The sequence below is a fragment of the Rhinolophus sinicus genome, linkage group LG07, assembly GCF_036562045.2.
Source record: "Rhinolophus sinicus isolate RSC01 linkage group LG07, ASM3656204v1, whole genome shotgun sequence".
Classification (NCBI taxonomy): Eukaryota; Metazoa; Chordata; class Mammalia; order Chiroptera; family Rhinolophidae; genus Rhinolophus; species Rhinolophus sinicus.
This window is the reverse complement of record NC_133757.1, coordinates 63,975,134-64,000,610: the sequence shown is the minus strand read 5'-3', so window position 1 is coordinate 64,000,610 and position 25,477 is coordinate 63,975,134. Positions and strand designations below refer to the sequence as shown.

General features: G+C 44.0%; 1 protein-coding gene across 1 annotated transcript in view; it reads right to left on the bottom strand.

Annotated features, from left to right (window-relative positions):
- CHAT (choline O-acetyltransferase) overlaps positions 1 to 25,477 on the bottom strand; it is a 56,627-nt gene that overhangs the window by 11,140 nt on the left and 20,010 nt on the right. Inside the window, exons 8-11 of the mRNA XM_019730114.2 lie at positions 8,551 to 8,720; positions 6,139 to 6,239; positions 5,126 to 5,254; positions 2,448 to 2,570 (exon numbers count right to left, since the gene is read on the bottom strand). Coding sequence (XP_019585673.2) covers positions 2,448 to 2,570; positions 5,126 to 5,254; positions 6,139 to 6,239; positions 8,551 to 8,720 — 523 coding nt within the window. The remainder of the gene's footprint in view (positions 1 to 2,447; positions 2,571 to 5,125; positions 5,255 to 6,138; positions 6,240 to 8,550; positions 8,721 to 25,477) is intronic.

The following is a 25,477-nucleotide window of genomic DNA, read 5'->3' as shown; positions in this document are numbered from 1 at the left end:
TGCCTGACATCTGTGACAGGAGCAGCCGTGGCCACGCTGCCCACCAGCCAAACAACGTCTCTTCCTTAGGAATGTGGACCCAGCAAGCACCCCTAAGCTTGCATATCTGGTTGGCACACACCGTTCTCTACCAGTCAGTAAAGTCTTTGATGTTGGGGTTGGGGGAAGGGAATATGACAAAACTCAGTGAAGAGCAGTGACAGCCCAAAGTCACACAGCAAGTCGTGGCCCTATGTTTCAGCCTCCTCAGGACAAGTCTCTCCCGTACTGCACCGGGTGAGCTCCAGGAGGGGGAGGGCTGAGTCTGATTTGGCACAGTGCTTGGCTCTGTATTGCTGGGTGAGCAACGGAATAAACCGCCTGTACATTTAAGTCTTATTTCCCCAAGACACTGGCAAGGAGCTCATTTCCTGTATTTCTGTGGCCCCTGGAGGCAAATGCTATGCCAAGCACAAAAGTAGAGGCACTCACTGGCTGGTTACTGATCAACCCCAACTTAGGCAGCTTTTAGGTTTACTGAATCTGGGAGCAGATTGGGGGGAAAAAGTTATGGCTTCAACTCTGAAGCATGTTCTCCATGGGAAGCAGGTCATATTTTAGCTATCCAGTGATCTCAGGAGCCCCTGGCCACGTCCATTCTTGGCCATGACGGGTGACAGCAAAGATCACTGGGGAGGCAGTGCTCTGTGTAGGTTCTGTCAGCTCCCCTTGGCTTTGGATCTGAAGCTCTGAAGTGCTCGCTGACACACTCACGGCTCTGCAGGGTCCTCACCTCAGGGCCCATTTCAGCCATTTGCGACCTGAGTACCAGAACGGCTGACTGCAGGTCCAGATGCCAGGTCCTGCCATGGCTCAATGCCGGCGAGGTCTCTGTGCCCCGGTGGTGAGAGGAGCACAGTCCTCATGTGGGGTGATGTCAGCCTTTCCCAAGGATTCCTCACAGGACACATGCTCAGAGTGGCTGCTCCCTCCCCTATGAATTATAGCCCCGCATGGGACACTGGGATGTGGACGCTATGTCCACATAGATGCTGTCCACTCATGAGTGAGACCTCCTTGCCCCACCTTTATCACAAGATCACGTCATGTTCCCTTGGATGTTGCAAATGGAAAGCAGGTCTGGTGGGGTGAGTGCTGGTTACTAGCTGAGATAGTTTCTGAGCTTTTGCTTCTGGAACGCTGTCGCCAACTGGAGCCAGGCCTATCTTGAGGAAGATGTATTTTGCATAGTAGTTTTAACCTTCTGTATAAGGTGAGGCGGGAACCCTACTCTGCCTTCAGTCCTTATTCCCTACTCACTCCTCCCCCAACACAGAGCTACCACGCTAGAGCGTTTTCTAAATCTAAACAGACCTGACCATGCCAGCCCCAGCTAACACAACTGTAGTGTCTTCTCATGTTTGACTCAGTACCTGATACCTACTCTGTGCCAGGTGTGTGAGATACCCAAGGTCATGCTTGGGGGAGAGAGTCTAGAAAACAAAGTCAAGAAATCAACAAACACGGTAGTTCACATAAATGACAAGTGCCATGAAAGAAAAAGAGAACAGAATTGGCATCATGGAGAAAGGGGCCTGAGCTGGCTGCTTTAGATAAGAGGTCTGGAAGAGCCTCTGAGGGATGAACCTGAGTGGTGGGGAGGAGCTGGCAAGTGAAGAGTGAAGGTGATAGGTGGGCAAGCACAGCTAGGGCAATGGTCTTAGCGGCAGGAGAGAGCTTAGGGGAGAGCCCCAGGTGAGGCCAGCTCATGGGGAGCCCTTCTAAGCCTGGCAGGAAGCCATTGGGAGGGTTCAAGATGGCAAATGGGATAATCTAATTTGCATATTTCCAAGTTCACACTTTATGAAGACAAGATATAGCAAGCGAGATTGGGGAGCATGCTGTGGTTGACCAAGCATGAGATGGCATGGGCTTGGGAAGCATCGATGGCAGTGGAGATGGACAGAGCACGGGTTTGAGAGACATTGGAGGAGAACTAACGTGATGGGGGATGAGAGACAGGGACCAATCAAGGATAAGTCCAAAATCTTTGACTTGATCCACTGGGGGAGGGGAGGTGCTAGCTCCATTCCCTTAGCAAGGCCAGAAAGATGGGAGACACGTCACAGCTACAGGGGCCCAGGTAGGCTGGGGGAGATCAGGAGGAGGAGCATCTTCTCAATCCGAAGTCCCCATCACCTGCCCTGCCCTGGTCAGCTCTGCTCCTGCCCTTTAAGCTCTGTGTCTCTGGGCCAGCAGGCAATTCACTGACTGCAACATCCTTCCTTCTCTTTTCTGAGGTTGGATTCACACCTTGAAACCCAGTTAGGTGGCACCTCCTTCCACGCATCCTGCCCTGGTCATCCTCCCGTCCTCTGGACCCACAGAAAGTCGTCCTCCCTTCAGGGTACTTTTAGACTCTAGAGTCTAGAGCAGCTTGTCAGCTCATCTGGGCAGGCTTTGCTCACCTGTAGAAGGCCAGTTGGAGGGCCACCTGAATAAAGGCATCAGGGCTGCATTTCTGCTTCTTGATGAATGTTTTCCCGTAGTTGTCAAACTTATAAACAGTAAAGTCCAGATTCTTTACTATGCTATGGAAGAAAAAGAAAAGAAGCTTTTATTGCATGCAAATTAGAAAGCACACACAGAGTCTAACCAAGTTTCTTGAGCTTGGTCTATGTCCTAGCACTCGGGATGTCCAGGACACAGTCCTTGCCCTCAAGGAATGGATTGGGGGTCAGAGACAGTCCTTGACACATGGAAGTGACAGAGGCCATTGCGGACCAGGGTTGCTCTGAGCTTAAGGTGAGGCTTGACTGGGCAGGATGCTGGCCCTGCTCGGGAGTGGAGGGAGGTGGGAAGGACATGGGGGCAGGAGAGTCATTTGCATGGGCAGGGAGAACACTGCCCACAGAAGCAGGCCTGAGAGAGGCCATTCATTTGACCTGTTTGGGAAGGTGTGTCCAGCATCCCTGTGGATTCTTGGGCATCCTGGCCATCCTGCCAGATCCGCAAACCCTCTTCGTGCAGGGAAAAGCCTATTTCTCAGATGGCTGCAAGCAGCATCTCCTCACTGAGACCCATCCTTGTTGTGCTTTGGGAAGAAAGGCCTGGAGCCTGGTCACTGGTCCTGGTCCACACAGCAAAGGCTGCTAGTCTGGTCTTTGCCGGTGACTAAAAGTCATTTGACCCAGAAACTGCTGCTGCGGCTTCCATGACATGCTCAGGTCTTTGCTGCCCATGAATCATTGTCAGAGTAGCAGGAAGATTCCCCGAGTCTCCACTGAGACCCTTGAGCACCGGTCTCGTCCTTCCCACCCCCCAGTAATGACCAGTCTCCTCTTTCATAATGAGTTTGGGGTCTGGGCTGACCGCCTGCTGAAACAATGCCCGGCAAGGACATGTGTGAGCGCAGAGCCCTGGTCGAGCAACCCTGGCCCCACTCACACACTCCCTCCCTCAGGACTCCATGATCCCTGCCTGCCCCTCCTTCAATTATTCCTCAGCCTCCCTTGAGCTCAGCTCTCAGTAGGGCCATGCCAGGTTCTGGGGACTCAGGGAGCCAGTTCCCATAGGAACTCACCCCTCAGTTTGACCTGTTGACCCACTGTCCCCAGATAGGCTGAGCTCATGGTCATCACAGCCCCCTGGAAACTTTTGCCCAAGTTCTGCCCACTCAGACCCCACCGCTTTCCATGGGCATCTCAGGACCCTCCTGCTTCCCCATTTACAGGCCTCTCTTGGTTTTCTCCATCTTCCAGATAGAGGAGCTGGGGGCCTCGGGATCAAGTGGGGACTGCTTAAACCCCTAAAAGTGAGCAGGCTCCTTCTTTCTTGCAGGGCTCACCAGCCCACCAGCTCACTCCCCTAGTGGACTGCTTATCGCAAGAGCAGCTGCTTAAGGTTGAGATACCAGGACCACTTTATATAATAGATGAACAGCTATGGCCTCTCCCACTCCTCCAAGAAAGCTAGTCAACCTCCACAGCAGTTTGCAATGGACTAGTCGTCCCCACCCGTTGTCCCCTGAGCCCAGCCACATGGTGTCCAGCTCACCTACCCTATTCCCACAGGCTCCTCCCTGGGTCCCCAAAACCCCCTGCACAAAATCCTCCAGGGCTCCTTGCGGCTTTTGGGCCCCGTGACATAAGGAGCACGAAGCTCTTCACAACATGGCCCCAACTTCCCTTTAGTGCCCCAGTGCTGGCCTTCCTCTCACCTGCTGGTCTCCAGAGCAGCCTGGGTCTTTTATAAACCTGCCTTTTCCCCAGCTGCCTGCAACAGAGACTCCTCTCCACCCTTCAAGGCCTGTCTTTGCAAAACCCTCCCTCAGTGTCCTGGCAGAATTCAGCTCCCGTGTCCTCTATGAGCTCAGGTCTGTAGGCCTCTCTCTGGTTTGGGCACTTATTGCATCACACGTCTTTGCTCTGGGGGGTCCACTTCTGCCACCAACAGATAGAAGGCAAGCCCCATGGCACATTCATTTCTGTGTCCTCAGAACCTGGCACACACTACAGCTCTGCACATGTAGGATAAATGAATGAATGAATGAATGAATGAATGAATGAATGAATGAACGAACTCATGCTCACTTACTGAATGAGGGAATGAATAACCAAGGTCCGGATTCAGTTGTCAGCCCATGGCTCCTTCCACACCTTGCCACTGCCAGCGCTGCTCCCCACCACCACCACCCCAAGAGGGGCCCACCCCTGACCCTGTCCCTTGCTGCCTGGATCCCATTAGGGCCAAAATTGCCCTTGGGAAGAAAGGCCACCTTGTCAAGTTGCAGTGAAAATTCAAGCAAATCGCAATAGCTTGGATTCAAATGACCTATTCAAACCAGTTGTTTATTACTCTCCTGACAGCAGGGGGTGATGTCCCCACCTTGACTCTGCCCGCAGGTGAACCTATGAAGAAAACAGCTCCACGTTTGCATTTTATGGAAATGACGGATCTGCCAGCAAGTTTATTGCCCTGAGAGTTATAACCCCCTTTAGTTTGACTACATTTCCTTGGAGGGAGAGGGGGTGGAGGAGCTGGGGTCTCTGGAACCTTCCTGGGTGCCTCAGCAGCTGGGGTGGGAAGGGGACCACGAGGTAACCCCCAGAGCATCACCCCCAAGGAGACTTGGGCTTCTCCTTACCATTGTAGTTTTTCTGCCGAGGAGGCTAAGAGGCCTTGAATTTCCGGGGAGCATTTCCACCTCAGCCTCCTGGGAGCCGGCAGCTCGCTGACAGAGTCAGCTCGGACCAGCTTCTTGCTGCTCCTCATCCTGCAGGCACAAAGAGGCGACCCTGCGAGCCAGAGGGCTGGGCAGCACGCTTCTCTGCTCTGCAGGCATCTCAGTGTTGGAGACTCAGTGGGTGTGTGCTGCCCCCCACACCGACCCATTGCACAGAAGATTAGACTGAGGCTCCAAGAGGCCACCCAAATTAGCAAGTGGCAGAGCCAGGATTACATCCAGTTCCCCCTGACTCTAACGCCCATTATTTCTTTTCACACTTTCCTGTTTGACAACATTACACCACTAACACTAAAAAACATTTGGAGAGAAATTGCAGCAAATTGTGTTGTTCTGTCTACGAGGGTTGGTGTGGGTTTTCAGGATCCTAATGAGGTCCTAAATCATGGAAGAAATTTAGAACTTAGAATCAGGGAGAAGATTCTAGAAGAAAATGAGCGAAATCGTAAATGGAGGAAGGAACCCAGTGTGTTTAAAGGACTCAGTCTGGCCAGCGTGGAAGCTAGAGAGAGTGAGAGATCCAGCCCGAGGGGACGGAAGGACGTGCAGCTCAAAGACCTTCCCTCTGTGGGTCATCAGTGGGCCCAGGTTGGACTCTGGATAAACAATAGGGATTGATCTGAGTGACCCTGGACCAAAGCAAATATTCGTTTTTAGCTGAAAATTCTTTACGAAGCCTCTCCCTAACTTCCTGAAACCTGTTGCCTGGTCAGCCCCTTCTGTCCATGGCCGATAAAGCGTATGGTGTCTCATTCAAGCTGGTTTGCAAATTCATCTTTTGTTATGACACTTTCCACAATAATGCAGCCCCCCCCATGACCACCCCAATTTTTTGTAGCCTAGCTTGACGGCTGCTGGGCAATCTGGCTTGGCCTCCATGGTTGTTCTGGAGGGGTCGTGCCCTCTAGACTCACATGAGCTTGAGCAGATGCTCCGTGCACTGCACCAGGACGATGCCATCGAATGGGGAGTGTTCACACACCACGCCGCAGGTGCCGTCGCGGCCCACCACAAACTGCAATAAGGAGGAGAGATGAGCAGGCCTCTGGGAGAGTCAACATTTCAAACCATCCCCGTGCTCCAGGCCACGTCCCCCTGGCCTTTCAAGGGCTCTCTCCTCAAGGACACCAAAGCATGTTATCTCCTGAAAAGAACATCGCATGCAGTTGCCAGTGCCTGAGAATGTGGGAGGGGGTCTCAAACAGATGGGAACTGGGCACTCTCCTTCCCAGAAATGCTCTAAGCAGTGGAGGTGCAGCATAAGTGCCCTGGCTGAGAGGCTGTGCACACTCTCCTTGGCTCATGGGTGAGTCGCTGCAGTTTCTACTAGCCCTGTTTCCCCTTCACAGTGTGTGGCAGGGGCACCGTCCTGTACTACGTTGTGTGATGATGTGGCTGGTGGCCCCTGTGTGTTTGGGCACCATTGATTTTATTCCCAGCATCTAGACACTGGTCTAGACACCCAGCTGACACAATGTTGAATGGCTGAATGAAAGATAACAATCCAATCTGGATGGCATGCAGATTCCTAGGGAGAGATGAGAGTGAGGGAAAGGTGTGCTGGGGGCGCCCCATTGCCCGCTGCATGGGCTCTGTGCCAAGGACTCAGATTTCAGGTCTGCTGTCACTGCCTGCCAGCTGGGACAGCTTTGACAAGACACTTCAACTCTCTGGCTTCAGTTCGCTCTCATTTAAAATGGATCCATTAAGGCTAGTTCATAGGACTGACATGAGGGTTAGAGAGAAGGTATATGAAAGGACCACAAGAATGGTAAAGATTACGTGTGATTTTTTCATGACCTTACAAAGGCTGTATTTAGTTGACTTGGAAACAGGACATACTCAGTGCACAAAAGTACTGGAAGAAAATAGTAAGCATGAGATTTGATTCTTAAAGCATAACCCAAATAAAGTAGGCCTGCCTTGTAGGTCCGCACAGTATCACACTCAGGAGATACTAGCCCACTAGCCATAATCAAACAAACAAACATACAAAAAAGCTTTTGAAATCTTTACTGGGCACACAGCCCACTCCTGAGCTGACTCTCTTCATGTCTCCCCGAATCTCTCACACGGTTGTCAGTTGCCTGAATCTTTATTCCCATTCTTCAAACAAACTTCCCACAGAGTTTCTCACAGAACTCATCCCTGCAGGCTCCTTTCTCCCTCTCCGAGAGTTCCTTGCTATTCTGCTTTGAGACTAGCTCTAGATCCTTCCAGTTCACATCCACGGAGCTTGTTGGGCTTCTCCGGCTCACCTGCTAATCTGTCCTGTTGCAAGAAGAGCCCAGAGGTGGGCACAGACATCCCCATGAGGCAGGAGGGAAGGACTGTGCCCACTCATACCTGAGTGTTGTTCTGTCCCTGTCACTAAAAGAAAGGGAGGCAAACGGTGCCTTTTAAAAACTGCTACCAAGCCTTACTATGATCTGGATCCTGTACATCCATTATATCATTTCACTCCCACAGCTGCTCCGTGAAAGATTACAAGCCATTAGCACCACAGGTGGAGGCTGAAATAGCCAGCATAGCAGCAAGAGAACTCATCAGAAAGAGCAGAATCAATATGCAAACCAATATAAAGGATATGCTGCAGAATGGAGGGGACAGAGGATCAGAAAAATAAGCCTAAAACGCTCACCAGTGTGAGCGAAACAGAGCGATTGTCGGCTGCTGTTTAATGTGGTCATTGTGGAAGTGTGGCAGCTTGAAAAATAAAGATTAGATTCAGGATTCGCACGTTGGAGAAAAAAGGATGGGAGAGAAATGAATGGCCCAACCTCAACCTCATCCCTACCTGCATGGCTGTTTTTCTCCAGGCCAAAGTGCCTTATTTCTGGGCTGATGTCATATGAATGACAAAAATATGAATTGTTTTATTTCATTTTATGACTTTTCTTCAGTGAAGATGCTGGGCTGCCTTACTTCTCAGGGATGGATGGAGGTGTGCCAAAATGGTCAGGCCAGGGTGACAGAAATTCAGGAAAGCTGACATCTTTGGGCATCAGACGTGATTCTTGCTGAACGTGGTGAGGATTTGCTCAGTGGCATGCCCCCACCTTACAGTGTGTGATGGCAGATGGGCAGTGAGCCCCAGGTCTGACCAGGCTGTAGGGAGGTTAGGGAGTATGTGTTGGGTCTGGCCACTTGCTTCTGAGAAACATCCTGGCCTGTTCAGGGGCTGACACTCATGGCACACGTCCATCCCCCTCAGTTCCCTCAGAAGCACATGCAGCCTCTTGGGCAGCAGAGGCCCATGAGTGAGTCTGCCAGACATGAGCACAGTGCCAGCTCGGACCACTGGCCATACTGCAGAGGGCACTTACCTGCAGGGACTTGTCGTACCAACGGTTTGCCCCGTTCTTGCTGCAGCCTCCGCCGTGAAGGAGCTGGAGTGCCCTGTTGGTGTCACTGAGCTCCAAGCCCCCCGGCGCATCCAGGCACACCAGGCAGATGCAGCGCTCAATCATGTCCAGCGAGTCCCGGTTGGTGGAGTCTGCAGGGCAGGCAAGCAAGGCCTTCGCACTGCCCTACCTAGGGCCTGGGGTCCCCCCTGCACAGCCCCACACACCACAGGCAGACACACATACAGGCGCCTCCCTTATCCCAGTGGGTTTGGCTGTGAAATCAGCCAGATTGTCCAGAGCTTCTGTACTAACCCCAGGGTCCAGCTCACCCTGAGTCCCTGCAGTAGTCTTGCCCTCCAGCTGTGCCCAGTTCTGCCTCCAGATGTTTCATCACTGGTCCTGCCTGCCAGGTTGAAGGGGGCTGGTGTGGGGCCGTCTCCATGGATGTTAGACCCTTAGGCCAGCCTCCACCTGGGGAGGAACTCCAATTACCCCTTTCAACAGCACCCCCCACTCTAGCACCCGAAAGCCACACCTAGCACGTAGGCGTGTTTACTTGTCCTGAAATATAATTTTCAAACATTAATTGCCAGGACTTTTAAATTAGTCAATTGCACATGGAAATGTGAAGTAAGAGAGTAAGGTTACTGCTCCCCTGCCCCCTCTAGCCAAGCATTTAAATCGATGCAGAGGGCAGATGGAAGGGCCAGGCTGCCCTGAACCTGTATCCAGATGGGGCTGTTTCAGGCCTGTGGAACTCATCAGGACAAATAGATTAAAAACCACTGAGTTGTGCAGGAGACAAGTTGCCAAGGGAGTTTGACTCCTCCACGGGGACACTGCGCATGGGGTTTCTCCCGGAATAGAGCTGAGCCGGCCACATGGGTTGCCAGCAGCTTCCTCCACCGAGCACGGGGAGGTTCACAAAGCCTGCCCAGTGAGACCTGCCCGTGGCCATGGCTGGTGCTGCCGTGTCCCTTGTCCCTCTCAGGAATCTTTATGGTGGTGACTGTGTTCCTTCCCACCATCCCTTATACGGTGTGGCACCAGGACCCAATGGGGAGGCTGTACATCACCCGGAGATCAAGACTTCTGGGCTGGATGCTGTAACAGGATGAAAGTCACCGCGCCTCACCCAAGTCCCAGAATGTTCTATGCATGGGAAGATGGGCTGTGTGGTATTTGGAGGCAAAGGTGGCATTATGTGACAGAGATTGCTAGTTGCATATTGCAATATCTATTCTCCCTTTAGCTACAGGATGCCTTGTTTGTAGCTTGGCACAGGGACAACCAGAACTAAAGCTACATTGCCCAGCCTCCCTTACAGCTAGAGGTTACCATGTGTCTAAATTCTGCCAATAAGATCTAGAAGCACTACATGACAGCTTCCAAAAAACCTTAAAGATAACTAGCATGTGCTCTTTGCCCTTCTTTCCACCTTCCTCCATCTTGCTCCCTGGAACAGAGGTGTGATGGCCGGAGCTCTAGCTTCCATTTGGGACCAAAAGGATGAGGGCCACACCCTTGCAGTGAGATGGAAGAACCCCAGCCAGCATGTATCAGCTCTCGCTCAATTCTGGTGTACAGGAAAGAGAGAGAAACCTCTGTATTTTTAAATCCACTAATATTTGGGGTTTTCTGTCACATATGGCCAAATCTAATCCTAATTTACACTGTCTTGTGATGTTAGGTTCACGTTCTTACACTGCAGGAATTAGCTGGAGCTGAGAAGCTGCACCCTGGTATGCCACAGTCCTTTCTCACTCATTTAGCCTCCTTGGTTGCTGCAGGTATTTAAATTCAAGGTGCCTGTCCAGAAGGCTCTTCTCTTTGTCGGAAAGAAACATACTGGGAGCTGAGGATCCCGCCAAGATGACAGTCAAGTCCCTCCCTGCTCCCTCTTGTCACAGCATCAAGGCAGGCACTTAGGTGTCCCTGGTCCTGAGTGAAGGCCCTTCTATTTCCTGTAGTCAGTTCTGTGCCAGATTCTGAGCTCAGGCACACAACCATCTGCATGTGCAGCCAGAGCCACACACACTTCTCAGCTCCTGCCCCTTCCCATCCCACTGGGCTCCGGAAGCTTCTCTTCTTCCAGAATTATGCCCATCGTCTCTCACGGTCATTGGGAATCTGCCTTCCCAAAATCCAGAGAATGTATGTGGCGTCCACCTGCGTCCACTCTCAGGCTTAAGGTCTCCCCACATCCTCTATTCACCAGCCAGTTCCTGCCTGTGGATCGGAGCCAAGCACAGCAGCACCTTCTCCAGTCAGTGGGAGGCAGAGTCCACACACAGCTGGTGCTGTCAGTGGGGGACCACACAGGAATGCGCCTGTCCTTTCCTCTGTCTAGCTTGGGACCTGGGGTGGCCTTCGGTGAGGTCCTGTTTGCCCCTTCCTACTCTTGGCCTTGCCCTGGGCTCTCTGTGCTGCTTTCTCACTGGGCATGTGGCGAATTTCCCCTGCTGATGCTGTCAGCCTCGAGTGAGGCAATCCCTAAGACCCTCCCCTGGGTCTCCTCAACACCTGCTGGGCACATGGGTTCCCTGTTCTGCTCAGCCGACTCTTCCAGTTCTTGAGAGGTTCCACATGTCTTCACGTGAAAGGAGTCTCCAGTCCCCATCCGTCCCCTTCCTCCCACTTGTTGAAAATCCTGGGGGAAGGAGCCGTCAGTCACAGCAGGCCTTCCACTCTGGGAAGGAGGGTGACCAGCACAGTAGTCCATTCTCAGTCATCCACTCCCCTTTCCTGTCTAGAATGAGGGCTTGGGGAGCACTGCACTTTCAGATGCCTTTTGATCCCTATGGGGCTAGGATGACTCAGCACCTTCCACATGGTCTCTTGGGCTCTCCTGCCCAAGAGGTCTCTTGGGCTCTCCTGCCTCAGCCTCATCAACTTCAAGGCTTTGGGCTCTGCCCTGAGGAGCTAAAGGTAAATGAGACCTCGCCGTGGCCATGGGGAAACTTGCCTTCCCTTTGTTCCTTAAGTATGGTGCAGTCATTGTGTCACCCCTTCAAACTGAAATGGATTCTCCTGACCACCAGGTAAAACACAAACTTCTAAACATGGTCCCTGAACTCCAGGGCTCACCTCTGCCGCCCCTTGGGGGTGGCCCACGCTTACTCCTGTCATGGACCTCACACCAGCCTCCTGCCACTCCCTGGACAGCTGTGCACATGCATCCCCTCACCATGGGGAGGGCTGTCCCCAGGACGGGCCCTTCTCTCACTCTGCTGATAAAAGCTCTGCTTGGGGAACCCTCCTGAGCTCCCTAATCCTCTGAAGTGTTGGCTCTGTGCCTGGGCATGGTGGGAGCAGCCCAGATGAAGCTCCCGCCCTCCAGGACCCCTCACACCGGGAGCTGCCTGTTCAGTACAGATGAACCAGGCCAGGCTCACAGAGTGCCTGAGGTGGAGCTGGTCTGTTTCCCTCTATCCCACTGTCTCCAACTGCACAGCACAAGATCCTACCACTGCCCCCAGAACCCCCTGTTTCAAGCAGTCATTGCCAGTCCAGCCTCAGAAGCTCTGATCTGGCCCCCTCCCCACGTCTGTGAGCTCACAGAGGGTGGTGCCAGAGTTTCCAGCTGAGACAGGCACAAGAAAGTGTCTACGGCTGGCAATGAACTTGAGTTTGCATAGACAGTAAGGCTGATATCTATGTACACAGCTCAGAGAGGGAGCTCAGCTGGCCAAGAGAAAGGGCCATGACCTCTGGAGGGTCAGAAAACCATTACTATTGGGGTATGTCACTTCAAGGGGGGGTGAAGAGGGGAGGAGATGGGAAAGGATTCCTTACCCTTTGCAAGACTCTAAGCCCTGCCCATCTCTGCTCCATTGATAGGCATCCCTGTCAATGGCCACGGGGCCCGGCCCTGCACTGTGTGCTGTTCTAGGGGTTCCTTTGGGCTCCTAGGCTGGCTAGTGACTTCAGAACATGGGAGGGCATTGGCCAGGCCTGGGATGGAGAGCAGAGAAGAAGGGAGAAGCATGTCAGAAAGGTGATAACAGTGTAGGAAAGGGCCCCTAGGGCTGGGAAGTAGACACCCAAGCTTGTGGGTGAAGGCATACAGAATTTAGGTGATGCTGGAATGACACAGTAAAGTGATGCTATTAACTAACCTTTGTTGAGCACCTACTATATGCCAGGCAACAATCTAAGCACTCATTCTGATGAATATGGGATAGGTACTATTATCACCTTAGACTCAGGTGAGGAGCAGAGAAGCTACATGTCTTGCCTAAGGTCATCCAGTAAGTGGCGAGCTGGACTTGATCCCAACCCTGTGCCCAGGTTGGGAGCAGATCATCTGGGACTGAATGGCAGTCTTAGGAATATAGACTTGATCCAGCAATAGCAGGAAGCCACTGAAGAATCTGGGCAGGGGTTGATGTGGTCAGAGCAGAGTCCAGGATGCCTAGGAGCTTGGGGGGGGCATTGGCCTGGAGGCCAACCAAGGGACCGTGGGTAACCCCAGTGCTACCCACCTGGGCTCTGTTGGTCATTTCTCGGTGAGCTCTGAGAGCCCAGGCTTGGTATCTGCCTGCACCAATGTTTCCTTAGGAACAGCTCCAAGGTCAAGGTGAAGTGAGCAGTCCTTAGGTCCCCAGGAAGCCCACAAGAATCCAGCCAGGAGACTGGGGAGCAGGCCTGACACAGCCTCTGGGCAGGAGAGTGGAGGCCTGGCATAGTTCTTCCCAGCCAAGCAACTTGAGGCTGACAGCAAAAAAGGATAGTTTCTTGGGCATCAATACCTCACCCTCCTCTAGACGGGAGGAAGGGACCCCTGGGAGGGGCTGAGCCATCACCATTGCATGCTGGTTGTGCAGGGCCCTGGAGCTTAGCGCCAAACAACAGGAACGAGGTCCTGGCTCATTAGATAGAGTGAAATGAGAGCAGGACAGCCGAGCGGGGATGCCAGGTGGCCTTGCAAATGAACTCCCTGCATACAAGGAGCTGATCGGTCAAATGCTGACAAGTTTATCGTGTAAGGCAGAAAATAAACTACAGCCAAACTCATCCACCATGACTCTGGTCCAAGTGTAATGGAAATGGGGCAGTGGGCTGGAGGCACACGGCAGGGGCTGTTTGTCTTGTGACATCCTCACTGAGCACACCGAGGCTCATTTAATGTGGTAAATCAATCTTCCTCAAGGAGGAAGCCCTTGCTTAATAGTGAGAAGTTGGAGTTGAGTAATAGGAGGAGCTTGCTCTGCCACCCACGCCTGGGGAGTTGACAGCTTCGGTGATGCAGAAACTCCAGAGGCCATGAGGCCTTGGAGGGCCCTGGAGCTTCTATTAGACGTGGAAAGCTTACAAGCTGTGACTAAGGGGAGCAAAGAGAAAATCAACACGGCACTGCTGCCTTTGGAGGGCTGCAGAACACTCAGGCACTGCTGCCCAACACACACCTGTGCACATACATGCACAAACGTCTGTGAGTACGTGCATGCACGTGCACACACACACACACACACACACACACCTTTCTGGAACACTTGCTTTCTCTGATCCATTTCCTGACAAGTTGGCCTAGGTCAGCCTCATGTGGTCTAAGGAAATGCAGGCACTGGGCACCTTCTCAGAGACTTGTAGCTTCTAAGCCATTGTGAATCCCATCTGAGCCTCTTTCCAACCCAGGTGAAAGGATCATATCTCCCTTGGGAGGGAAATCTGCCACCACACATCCCATATACTTTTATACTCTATGGCTTATGGGGTAATCTTTATGCTCACAGTCCTCAGAAGCTATGAGAATTCTAAAAACATGTATTTCTGGCTGGAGCAGTGCCAGAGGAAGCCAGCTAAAACAAAAGGTTTAAATAAGGTCCAGAGTCTCAGAATATAATACACTCAGGTTTCAATAGAAAATCGCTTGCCATACGAAGAACCAGGGAAATCTCAACTTGGATGAAAAGAGAGAATCAGTAGATGCCAACACTAAACAGACAGAAATGTTACAATTATTTGACAAATATTTTAAAATTAGCCATCGTAAAAATGCTTCAACATTTTTTATGAACGCATTCAAAATAAATGAAAAACAAAAACCAAAACAGAGTCTCAGCAAAGAAATAAAAGATACAAAGAAAACCAAAATGTAAGTTTAGAACTAAAAAATACAGCCAATATAAAAAGCTCAGTGGATGGGCTCAACAGCAGAATGTAGAGGGCAGAGAAAAGAATCAGTTAACTTAAAGGTTAATCAATAGAAATAAGCCAATCTGAACAGAGAGAAAATAGACAAAAAACCCTTATAATCTAAGGGATCTGTGGGAGAAAAGATCTAACAATGATGTCATTACAGTCCCAAAAGGAGAGAAAAAAGAGCAGAGCAGGAAAGTACTCAGAGAAATAATAGCTGGAGACTTCCCAAACTGGGCAAAAAAGATATGAGGTGTGATCAAACATACAGTGAATGCTGCTGCACAGTGCCATCCAATGGAAAGGCAGGGATCTTTAATACGGGAAGCAGCAAGTCGAACCTTAGTAACAGTGTGTGACAAGTTTCAACTTGTTCAGTGCAGTCAGTCAGGTGTGAGCTACGGTTCAGAAAAAGTGTGTTTTAAAGTGTGCCATAAATCATCCTCCATCATGACAACACTCCATGTCACACATTGCTTCTGGTATGTGGCAATTTCTGTCAAATAAAAACATCATGGTGTGTCCTTATCGACTTTGTTCACCGGATCTGGCACCGTGCAACTTCTGACTCTTCCCCAAATTCAAAATGATTCAGGACATCAAGGCAGCCACAACAGCGCAACTAAAAACACTCACCAAAGAGTTCTCCCAGAACTGCTTCAGAAAGTGGCAAGAACGATGGATAAATGTGTTCAAAGTGAGGTGGGATTAATGGCAATGTGTCTTTTACTGTAATAATTTTTTTACTTAAACATTCACCATATTTTGTGATCATACCTCATAAACCTGAAGATTCCAGAAACTCAGTTAATGCCAAACAGGATAAATTCAAAGACATCTACACCAAGGTATATTATAGTCAGACTTCTGACAACTAAAGACAAAAAAAAAAGTCTTGAAAGCAGAGAGAACGAAATGACACTTTACTTATTGGTGGGGAAAAAAATTCAAATTACAGCATATTTCTCATCAGAAACCATGAAGACTGGTGGGAAATGGCACAACCTTTTTTAAGTGCTGAAAAAAGAACTGTCACCACAGAATTCTATATCCAGCAAACATATCTTTCAGGTATAGAAGGGAAATCAAAACATTCTCAGATGAGGAAAAACTAAGAGAATTTGTCTCCAGCAGAGCTACCCTAAAAGAATTGTTAAAGGAATTTCCCACCAAAGAAAAGAAATTATATAAAGAAAGGAACATTGGAGCATTAAGAAGGAAGAAAGAACAACAGAAATACTAAAAAATGTTAATAAATTAGTTTCCATTCTCTTTTTGAGTTTTTAAAATGATATTTCACTATTGAAGCAAATATAGCACTGCCTATAGTTTTAAATTTCTATTAGAAGAAATATTTAAGACAATTATATTATAAATGGTGCAGAGTAAAGGGACATAAAGGGTGGTAAATTTTCTACACTTCACTAGAAGTAACAAAATTTCAATACCAATAGAGTATGATTAATTACATATATCTAAGGCAATACCTATAGAAACCATTAAAAAAAAGTTATACAAATAGATACACTAAAAATACTACAGATAAATCAAAATGGAATTCTAAAAAATGTTCAAGTAACCCACAGGAAGGCAGGAAAAAGAAAGCAATAATTGAAAAACAGAGGAAACAAAAAACAAAATGGCAGAGCTAAACCCCAGCATATCCATAATTACATTGACAGAAATTGACAAAGTAGATTTAAAAACATTTCCCAGTACATATGCTATACACAAGAAACTCACATCAAATATAATGATATAGGTTGGTTGAAAGTAGAAGAAAGGAAAAAGATATATCAAGCAAACATTAATCAAAATAAAGCAGGAGAGGCTATATGAATATTAGATTAAGTAAACTTCAAGCAAAGAAAGTTACCAGAAGCATTACATTAAAACAAAGGGTCAATCTACCAAGAAGATAATCTACCAAGAAGCAATCCAAACATACCACAAAATATTTGAAGCAAAAACTGACAGAACTGAAGCAAGAAATAGACAAATCCACAATTGTATTTGGAGACTTCAACACCCCTATCTCAATAATTGATAGAACAACTAGACAGAAAGTCAACAAGGATATAGAAGAACTCAACAATATAATCAATCAACAAAAGCTAATTGACATTTATAGAACACTCCACTCAACAACAGCAGAATGCACACTCTTTTCAAGTGCCCAAGGAACACACATGCCAAGGTAGACCATATTCTAGCCCATTAAACACCGTCACCAAATTGAAAAGAATAGAAATCATACAAAAATGTGTTCTCTGACCACTAGAATCAAAGTAAAAATAAGTAACAGAAAAATAACAGGAAAAGTTCCAAATATTTGGAAACAAAATAATACTGTTCCAAATAATCCACGGCTTAAAGAGGAAGTCTTAAAGGAATTTTTTTAAAGAATTGAAATGAATGAAAATAAAAATACACCATATCAAAATTTGTGAAGCCTAGCTAAAGCACTGTTGAGAGGGAAATGTATAGCAAAAATGGTGACATTAGAAAAGAGGAAAAGTTTCAAATAAATAATAAAAGATCTAACCTCAAGAACAAAGGGGAAAAAGACTAAATAAACACAAAGCAAGCAGGAGGAAGGAGATAACAAAGAGCAAAAATCAATGAAATTGAAAACAAAACAAAGAAATAGAAAATCAATGAAAAGAAAGGTTAACTTGAAAGAGCAGTCACATCTCTAGCAAATCTAACAAAGAAAAACAAAAGGGAGAAAAGACACAATATCAGGATAAAATAGGGATATCATTCATCAACAAGACAAATAGTAACAAGTGTTGGAGAGGCTGTGGAGAAAAAGGAACCCTCATACATCGTTGGTCGGAATGCAGATTGGTACAGCCGCTATGGAAGGCAGTGTGGAGGTTCCTCAAAAAATTACGAATAGAATTACCATATGACCCAGCAATCCCTCGCCTGGGTATCTACTCAAAAAATCTGAAAACATTTATAGATAAAGACACGTGTGCTCCAAGGTTCATTGCAGCTTTGTTTACGGTGGCCAAGACATGGAAACAACCAAAATGTCCTTCGATAGATGAATGGATAAAGAACATGTGGTATATATACACAAAGGAATACTATTCGGCGGTAAGAAAAGATGATATAGGACCATTTGTGACAACATGGATGGATCTTGAGAGTGTAATTCTGAGCGAAATAAGTCAGACAGAAAAAGCAGAGAACCATGTGATTTCACTGATATATGGTATATAAACCAAAAACAACAAAAGAACAAGACAAACAAATGAGAAACAGAAACTCATAGACACAGACAATAGTTTAGTGGTTACCAGAGGGTAAGCGGGGTGGGGGGTGGGAGATGAGGGTAAAGGGGATCAAATATATGGTGATGGAAGGAGAACTGACTCTGGGTGGTGAACACACAATGGGATTTATAGATGATGTAATACAGAATTGTACACCTGAAATCTATGTAATTTTACTAACAATTGTCATCCCAATAAATTTTTAAAAAAATTTAAAAAAAAAGAAAGAAAAAAATAGGGATATCATTATAGACCCTGCAGATATCAAAAGAGAAATTGGGAAATACTATGTATAATTCTACAGACATAAATTTGACAACTTAAATGAAATGGACCAATCCTTTGAAAAGTATAAATGGCCACAATGCACCAAATATAAAGTAGGTAATTTTGATAACTCTATAACTACTAAGGAAATTGAATTTGTAAGTTTAAAACTTCCAAGAAAGAAATCTCCAGGCCTAGATGGTTGCACTGGAGAATTCTACCAAACATTTAAGAATTAACGACAACAAACAATTTATTCTAGATATTATAAGAGGAAGAAATACAATTCATTTTATGAACCCAATGTTACCCTGACACCAACACAAGACAAAGTACAAATATGCACACACCCAAAACAACCAACTACAGATCAATAATTCTCATGAATATAGGTACAAAAGTACGAAACAATATATGAGTAAATAAAATTATAAAACATATAAAAGAGTTATACTTCATGACTAAGTGAGCCTTATTCCAGGGATACAAGGCTGGTTCAATATTTGAGAATCAATTAATGTAATCCATCATATTAATGCACTACAGGAAAAAATACCTGATTATATCAATTGATGCAGTAAAAGTCTTTGACAAAATTCAACATCTACTCATGATAAAATCTCAGTATGGGGGGTGGCTGGTGAGCTTAGTTGGTTAGAGTGTGGTGCTGATAACACCAATGTTGCCAGTTTGATCCCCACATGGGGATCAATCACATCTCTAGCAAATCTAACAAAGAAAAACAAAGAAAGCTGTGTCCTCCTTAAAAAAAGAAAAAAGAAAAAAGAAACCTCAGTAAACTAGGACTAGAGCGGAATTTCTTCAGCTTCATAAAGAGCATTTACAAAAAAGCCTATAGCTAACATCATACTTAAAGGTGAAAGATTGCATGTTTTCCCACTAAGAAAGGATACCCAGTCTTACCACTGCTATTCAACATAGTACCCGAAATTCTGGTCAGTGCACAAGGCTAGGAAAGGGAATAAAAGGGATACAGATCAGGAAGAAAAAAAAAAACTGCTCCTATTTTCATATGACATGATTGTTTATGTAGAAAATCCTAAGGAGAAAAAAAAAAAGCCCTAGAACTAATAAATGAGTTTAACAAGTTTGCAGGATATAAGATAAACACACAGAAATCAATTGTACTTCTGTATACCAGTGACAAACACATAAACACCAAAATTAAAAATACAATACCATTTACAATCATGCAAAATAAATTAAATACTTCAGTGTAAATCTAACAAAAATGTACAGGACTTGTATGTTGAAGCTAGAAAATACTAATGAAAGAAATCAAAGAAGAACTAAGTAAATGGAGAGATATAACATGTTCATGCATCAGAAGACTCAACGTAGTGAAGATGTCAATTCTCCCCAAATTGATATACAGGTTCAACACAGCTCCCAGCAATAAACCAGCAAGTCTGTTTCTAGGTATAGACAAGATTATTCAAAAGTCATTGTGAAAAGGCAGGGGAACTAGAATAGCTAAAACAATTTTGAAAAAGAACAAAGTTGGAGGAATTTGTATATCCAATTTCAAGACTTATTATACAGCTACATAACCAAGAATGTGTGGTATTGGAAAAGAGATGAACATATAGATCAATAGAAGGGAATAGAAAACCCCAAAATAGACACACATAAATATGCTCAACTGATTTTGACAAAAGTATGAAAGTAATTCAATGGAGAAAGGATGTATATAAATCTGACACCTTACTAAAAAAAACTAATATGAAATGGATCATCAATTTAAATTTACAATGTAATATTACGAAACTTTTAGAAAAAATACAGGGGAAAATCCTTGGGACCTAGGGATAGGCAAAGAATGCTTAAACTCGACACCAAATACACGATCCATAAGAGAAAAAATTGATAAATTGGACTTCATCAAAACTAAAAACTTTTACTCAGTGAAACATTCTGCTAGGAAGATGAAAGATAAGCTACAGATTGGGAGAAAATATAAAACCACATGTCCAATAAAAGGTTAGTAAAAAATGTATAAACCACTCTTAGGACTCACAGTAAAATAAACAACAACAACAAAAACCCCAAACAATCCTATTGTATAATGAGCAAAAGATATGAAATGATATTTCACTGAAGAGGATATACAGATGGCAAAGTAGCACACAAAAAGATAATCATTAAGAAATGTAAACTAAAACTATAATAAGATATTGATACAGACCTATCAGAATAGCTCAAATAAAAAATAGTGATAACACTAAACACTGGCAAGGATGCCAAGAAACTGGATCACTCATGCATTGCTGATGGGAATGTAAAATGGTACAGTCACTCTGGAAAACATGTTAGCAATTTCTTAATGGACTAAACATGCAGATGTCACATGACCTAGCAATTTCATTCCTGGTCATTTTTCCTGAAATGAAAACTTATGATCACACAGAAACCTATACATGTATGTCCATAGTAGCTTTATTTATAATACCAAAAATGTAGAAAGAAATCAGAATGGGTGAACAATTAGATCATCCATTGTGATACATCATGGAATACATAAAAAAGAACTATTGACATATGCAACAACTTGGATGAATTTCCAGAAAATTATGCTGAGTGAAAAAAAAGATAATCTCTATTTCCTCTTTTGTTAATGTTATGTGTCTCAGTTTTGGATTTTTTTGGTGTGATTACCATTAAGTTTATGTGAAACAAAGTTTCATATATAGTAGCTCTTTTTCTCTTGCATGCATCTTATCTCCATTCCCCTTTGCAAATTCAGACCTTTACCCCCTTCTCTTTTATGTATTTTTGATGTCACAAATGATTCCTATTTATGCTGTAAGTTCATTTCCAAGTTGCAGTAGCCATTGCCTTCTTCTCTCTCTTTTAAAAATGTTTCTATCTCCTTTAGTCTTTATGTTATATTTAAGTGTATAGTACTCTATTCTGAATAAAGGTTGCCATTTCCTGCTTCTGTCTCTCTGTTAGTAATCTTACTCATAGTTCAGTATCGTTTTGTCTTTTTGTTTCAGGTAGAACAGCCTCCATCAGTAGTTCCTGTAATGCAGGCCTTGTGGTGGAAAATTCCCTCAGCTTCCGTATGTCTGGAGAGATCTTTATTTCTCCTTCATAGCTAAAGAGTAACTTTGCTGGATATTTTATTTTTGGTTGGTAATTTCTCTCTTTCAATAGTTTGAATATTTGATTCCACTCCCTCTTAGCTTACAGAGTTTCTGCTGAAAAATTCTATGATAATCTAATGGGATTTCCTTCATAGGTTACAATCTTCTTTTCTTTGTCTACCTTGAGAATTCTTTCTTTGTCATTAATTTTGACAGCTTTAATATAATATGCCTTGGAGAAAGTATTTTTGGATTGATAAAATTAGGTGTTCTGTTTGCTTCTTGAATTGGAGGGTCCAGTTCTTTCCATAGTTTTGAGAAGTTCTCACTGATTGTTTGAATAGGCTCTCTGTTCCCTTCTCCCTCTCTTCCTCTTCTGGTATACCCATTATTCTCATATTGCTCTTTCTGATGGAATCAGATAGCTCTTGTAGAGTTTCTTTCTTTCTTTTTCTTCCTTCCTTCCTTCCTTCCTTCCTTCCTTCCTTCCTTCCTTCCTTCCTTCCTTCCTTCCTTTCTTTCTTTTTCTCCTCCTACTCCTCCTCCTCCTTCTCCTCTCAACTCTCTCTCTTTTTTCATCTATGCCACTTCCAGATTTCTGTCTTCAATATCACTGACTCTTTCCTCCATCTGGTCAGCTCTATTTCCTAAGCTCGCTATTTCATTCTTCATCTCTTTTATTGAGTTCTTTAGCTCCAGAATTTCTATTTTGTTCTTTTTTTAAAATTTCAATTTCTTTGGTAAAGTATTCATTTTGTTCATTGATTTTATTTCTGAGTTCATTAAACTGCCTATCTGTGTTTTCTTGCATCTCGTTGAGTTTTTTTCAGAACTGCAATCTTGAATTATCTGTCATTTAAATCACATATTTCCATGTCTTTAAGTTTATTTTCTGGAGATTTTTCATTTTCTTTCAGAGTTGTCTTGTTACCTTGTTTGTTCATGGTATTTGATGGATCATTTCTCTGCCAGAGGAGAACATCATAGAATACCACCAAACTAGAATAACAGACAGAAATACAACGGCAAATAAACAATGTAGACACCGAGCTACCAGGAAACAAGATGAAATGGCTGTAGGAAATCCTCACATATCAATAATCACCCTAAATGTAAATGGGCTGAACTCACCAATAAAAAGGCACAGAGTAGCAGATTGGATTGAAAAACAAAACCCAACCATATGCTGCCTTCAAGAGACACATCTCAGCTGCAAAGACAAATATAGATTCAAAATGAAAGCATGGAAAATGATATTCCAAGCAAATGGCATCCAGAGAAAAGTGGGTGTAGCTGTACTTATATCTGACAAAATAGATTTCAAATAAAAAAGGTAATAAAAGACAAAGATAGACATTTCATAATGACAAAGGGGACAAAACATCAAGAAGATATAACACTTGTCAATATATGGTCTCAATCAGGAAGCACGAAACTATATAAAGCAACCACTAACAGAACTAAAGGAAGAAACTGACAAAAACACAATTATAGTGGGGGACCTAAATACTCCATTGACAGCTATGGATAGATCATCCAAACAGAAAATCAATAAGGAAATATAGGCTTTTTAAATGACACATTAGACCAAATGGACATAATTGATATTTACAAAGCCTTTCATCCCAGAACACCAGATTATACATGCTTCTCTAATGCACATAGAACATTCTCTCAAGGATAGGCCATATGTTGGGACATGAAAATAGCCTGAACAAATTTAAGAAAATTGAAATCATATCAAGCATATTGTCTGACCACAATGCTTTGAAATTGGAAATCAACTGCAAAATGAAAGTGGGAAAAACCACAAATATGTGGAGACTGAACAATATGCTACTGAAGAAAAACTGGGTCAAAATAATAATAATAATAACAACAATAATCATAATAACAAACTGGGTCAAAGAAGAAATAAAAGAAGAGATCAAAAGATACACTGAAACAAATGAGAATGACAATACAACATACTAAAACTTTTGGGATACAACAAAAGTAGTAATGAGGAGAAAGTTTATATAATTACAGGCCTATCTCAAGAAACAAGAAAAATCCCAAATAAACAACCTAACATTATTACATCTTAAAGAACCAGAAAAAGATCGAGTGAAGCCCAAAGTCAGAAGAAGGAAGGAAATAATAAAAATTAGAGCAGAATTAAATGAAATAGATAACAAAAAGGCAATAGAAAAAAGTAATGCAACAAAGAACTGGTTCTTTGAAAAGATTAATAAAATTGACAAACCTCTGGCTAGACTCACTAAGGAAAAAAGAGAAAACACACAAACAAAATCAGAAATGAAAGAGAAGAAGTTAAGATGGGTATCACAGAAATACAAAGGATCATTCAAGAATACTTTGAAAGACTATTTGCCACCAAATCCAATAACCAAGAAGAAATGGACGAGCTCTTAGAAATATACAACGTTCCTAGACTGAATCACAAAGAACTGGAAAATCTAAATAGATCAATCAACAGTAAGGAAATTGAAACAATCATCAAAAACCTCCCCAAAAGTAAAAGTCCATGACTAGATAGCATCACTAGTGAATTATACCAAACATTCAAAAAAGATTTAGTACCTGTCCTTGTCAAACTCTTCCAAAAACTGATGAAGAGGCAATACTACCTAACTCATTTTATGAGGTCAACATTATGATGACCAAAAATTGGTAAGGACAACACAAAAATGAAAACTACAGGGCAATATCTCTGATGAATACAGACAAACACAAAATTTCTAAACAAAATACTATCAAATTGAATACAACAATACATTAAAAAGATTATACATCAAAATCAAGTTGGGTTCATTCCAGGGGTGCAAGGATGTTTCAACATATGCAAATTGATCAATGTGATACGCCACATAAACAAATAAAGGATAAAAATCATATGATCACATCAGTAGATGCAGAAAATGCATTTGACAAGATACAGAATCTATTTATGATTAAAACACTATAAAGTGGGTATAGAAGGAAAGTACCACAACATAATAAAGGCCATACTCATATGTGAGAAACCCTCAGCTGATGTCATACTGAATGATAAAAAATTGAAAGCTTTTTCCTCTAAGATCAGGAAAGACAAAGATGCCCTCTCTCACCACTGCTATTCAACATAGTATTGGAAGTCCTAGCCAGAACAATCAATCAAGAAAAAGAAATAAAAGGCGTCCAAATTGGGAATGAAAAGTCAAATGGTCACTTTTTGCAGACAACATGTTTCTTTATATAGAAAACCATAAAAACGACACCAAAAACTATTAAAAAAAATAAACCATTACAATAAAGTTGCAGGATACAAAAATCAATGGAAAAAAATCCATTGTATTTCTATATATTAACAATGAAATTTCAGGGGAAGAAATGAAAACAATTTCTTTTGCAATTGCAATAAAAATAATAAAATACTTAGGAATAAACTTAATAAAGGAAGTGAAGGAGCTATACACTGAAAACTACAAGACATTATTAAAAGAAATTGAAGGAGACACAAGAAATGGAAAGATAGTCCATGCTCACGGATTGGAAGAATCAACATAGTCAAAATGGCTATATTACCCAAAGCAATATAAGATTTAATGCAATCCCCATCAAAATCTCAATGGCATTTTTAAAAGAAATAGAACAACAACAAAAAAATCATCAGATTTGTAAAAATCACAAAAGACCCTGAATAGCCAAAGTAATCGTGAGAAAAAAGAACAAGGCCAGAAGTATCACACTCCATGACTTCAAATTATACTACAAAGTGACAGTAATCAAAACAGCATGGTATTAGCAGAAAAAAAAAAGACACATAAACCAGTGGAACAGAATAGAGAACCCAGAAATAAAACCACATACATATGGGCAAATAATTTTCAACAAAGGAGTCAAAAACAGACAATGGAGAAAAGAAATCCTCTTCAATAAATGGTCCTGAGAAAATTGGACAGTCATAAATAAAACAATGAGACTAGCCTGCTATTTGTCACCATACACAAAATTAACGCAAATTGGATCAAAGCCCTAAATGTAGGACCTGAAACAATAAAATGCATACAAGACAACATAGGCACTAAATTTATGGACCTTGGTCTTAGACAGGATTTTATGAAT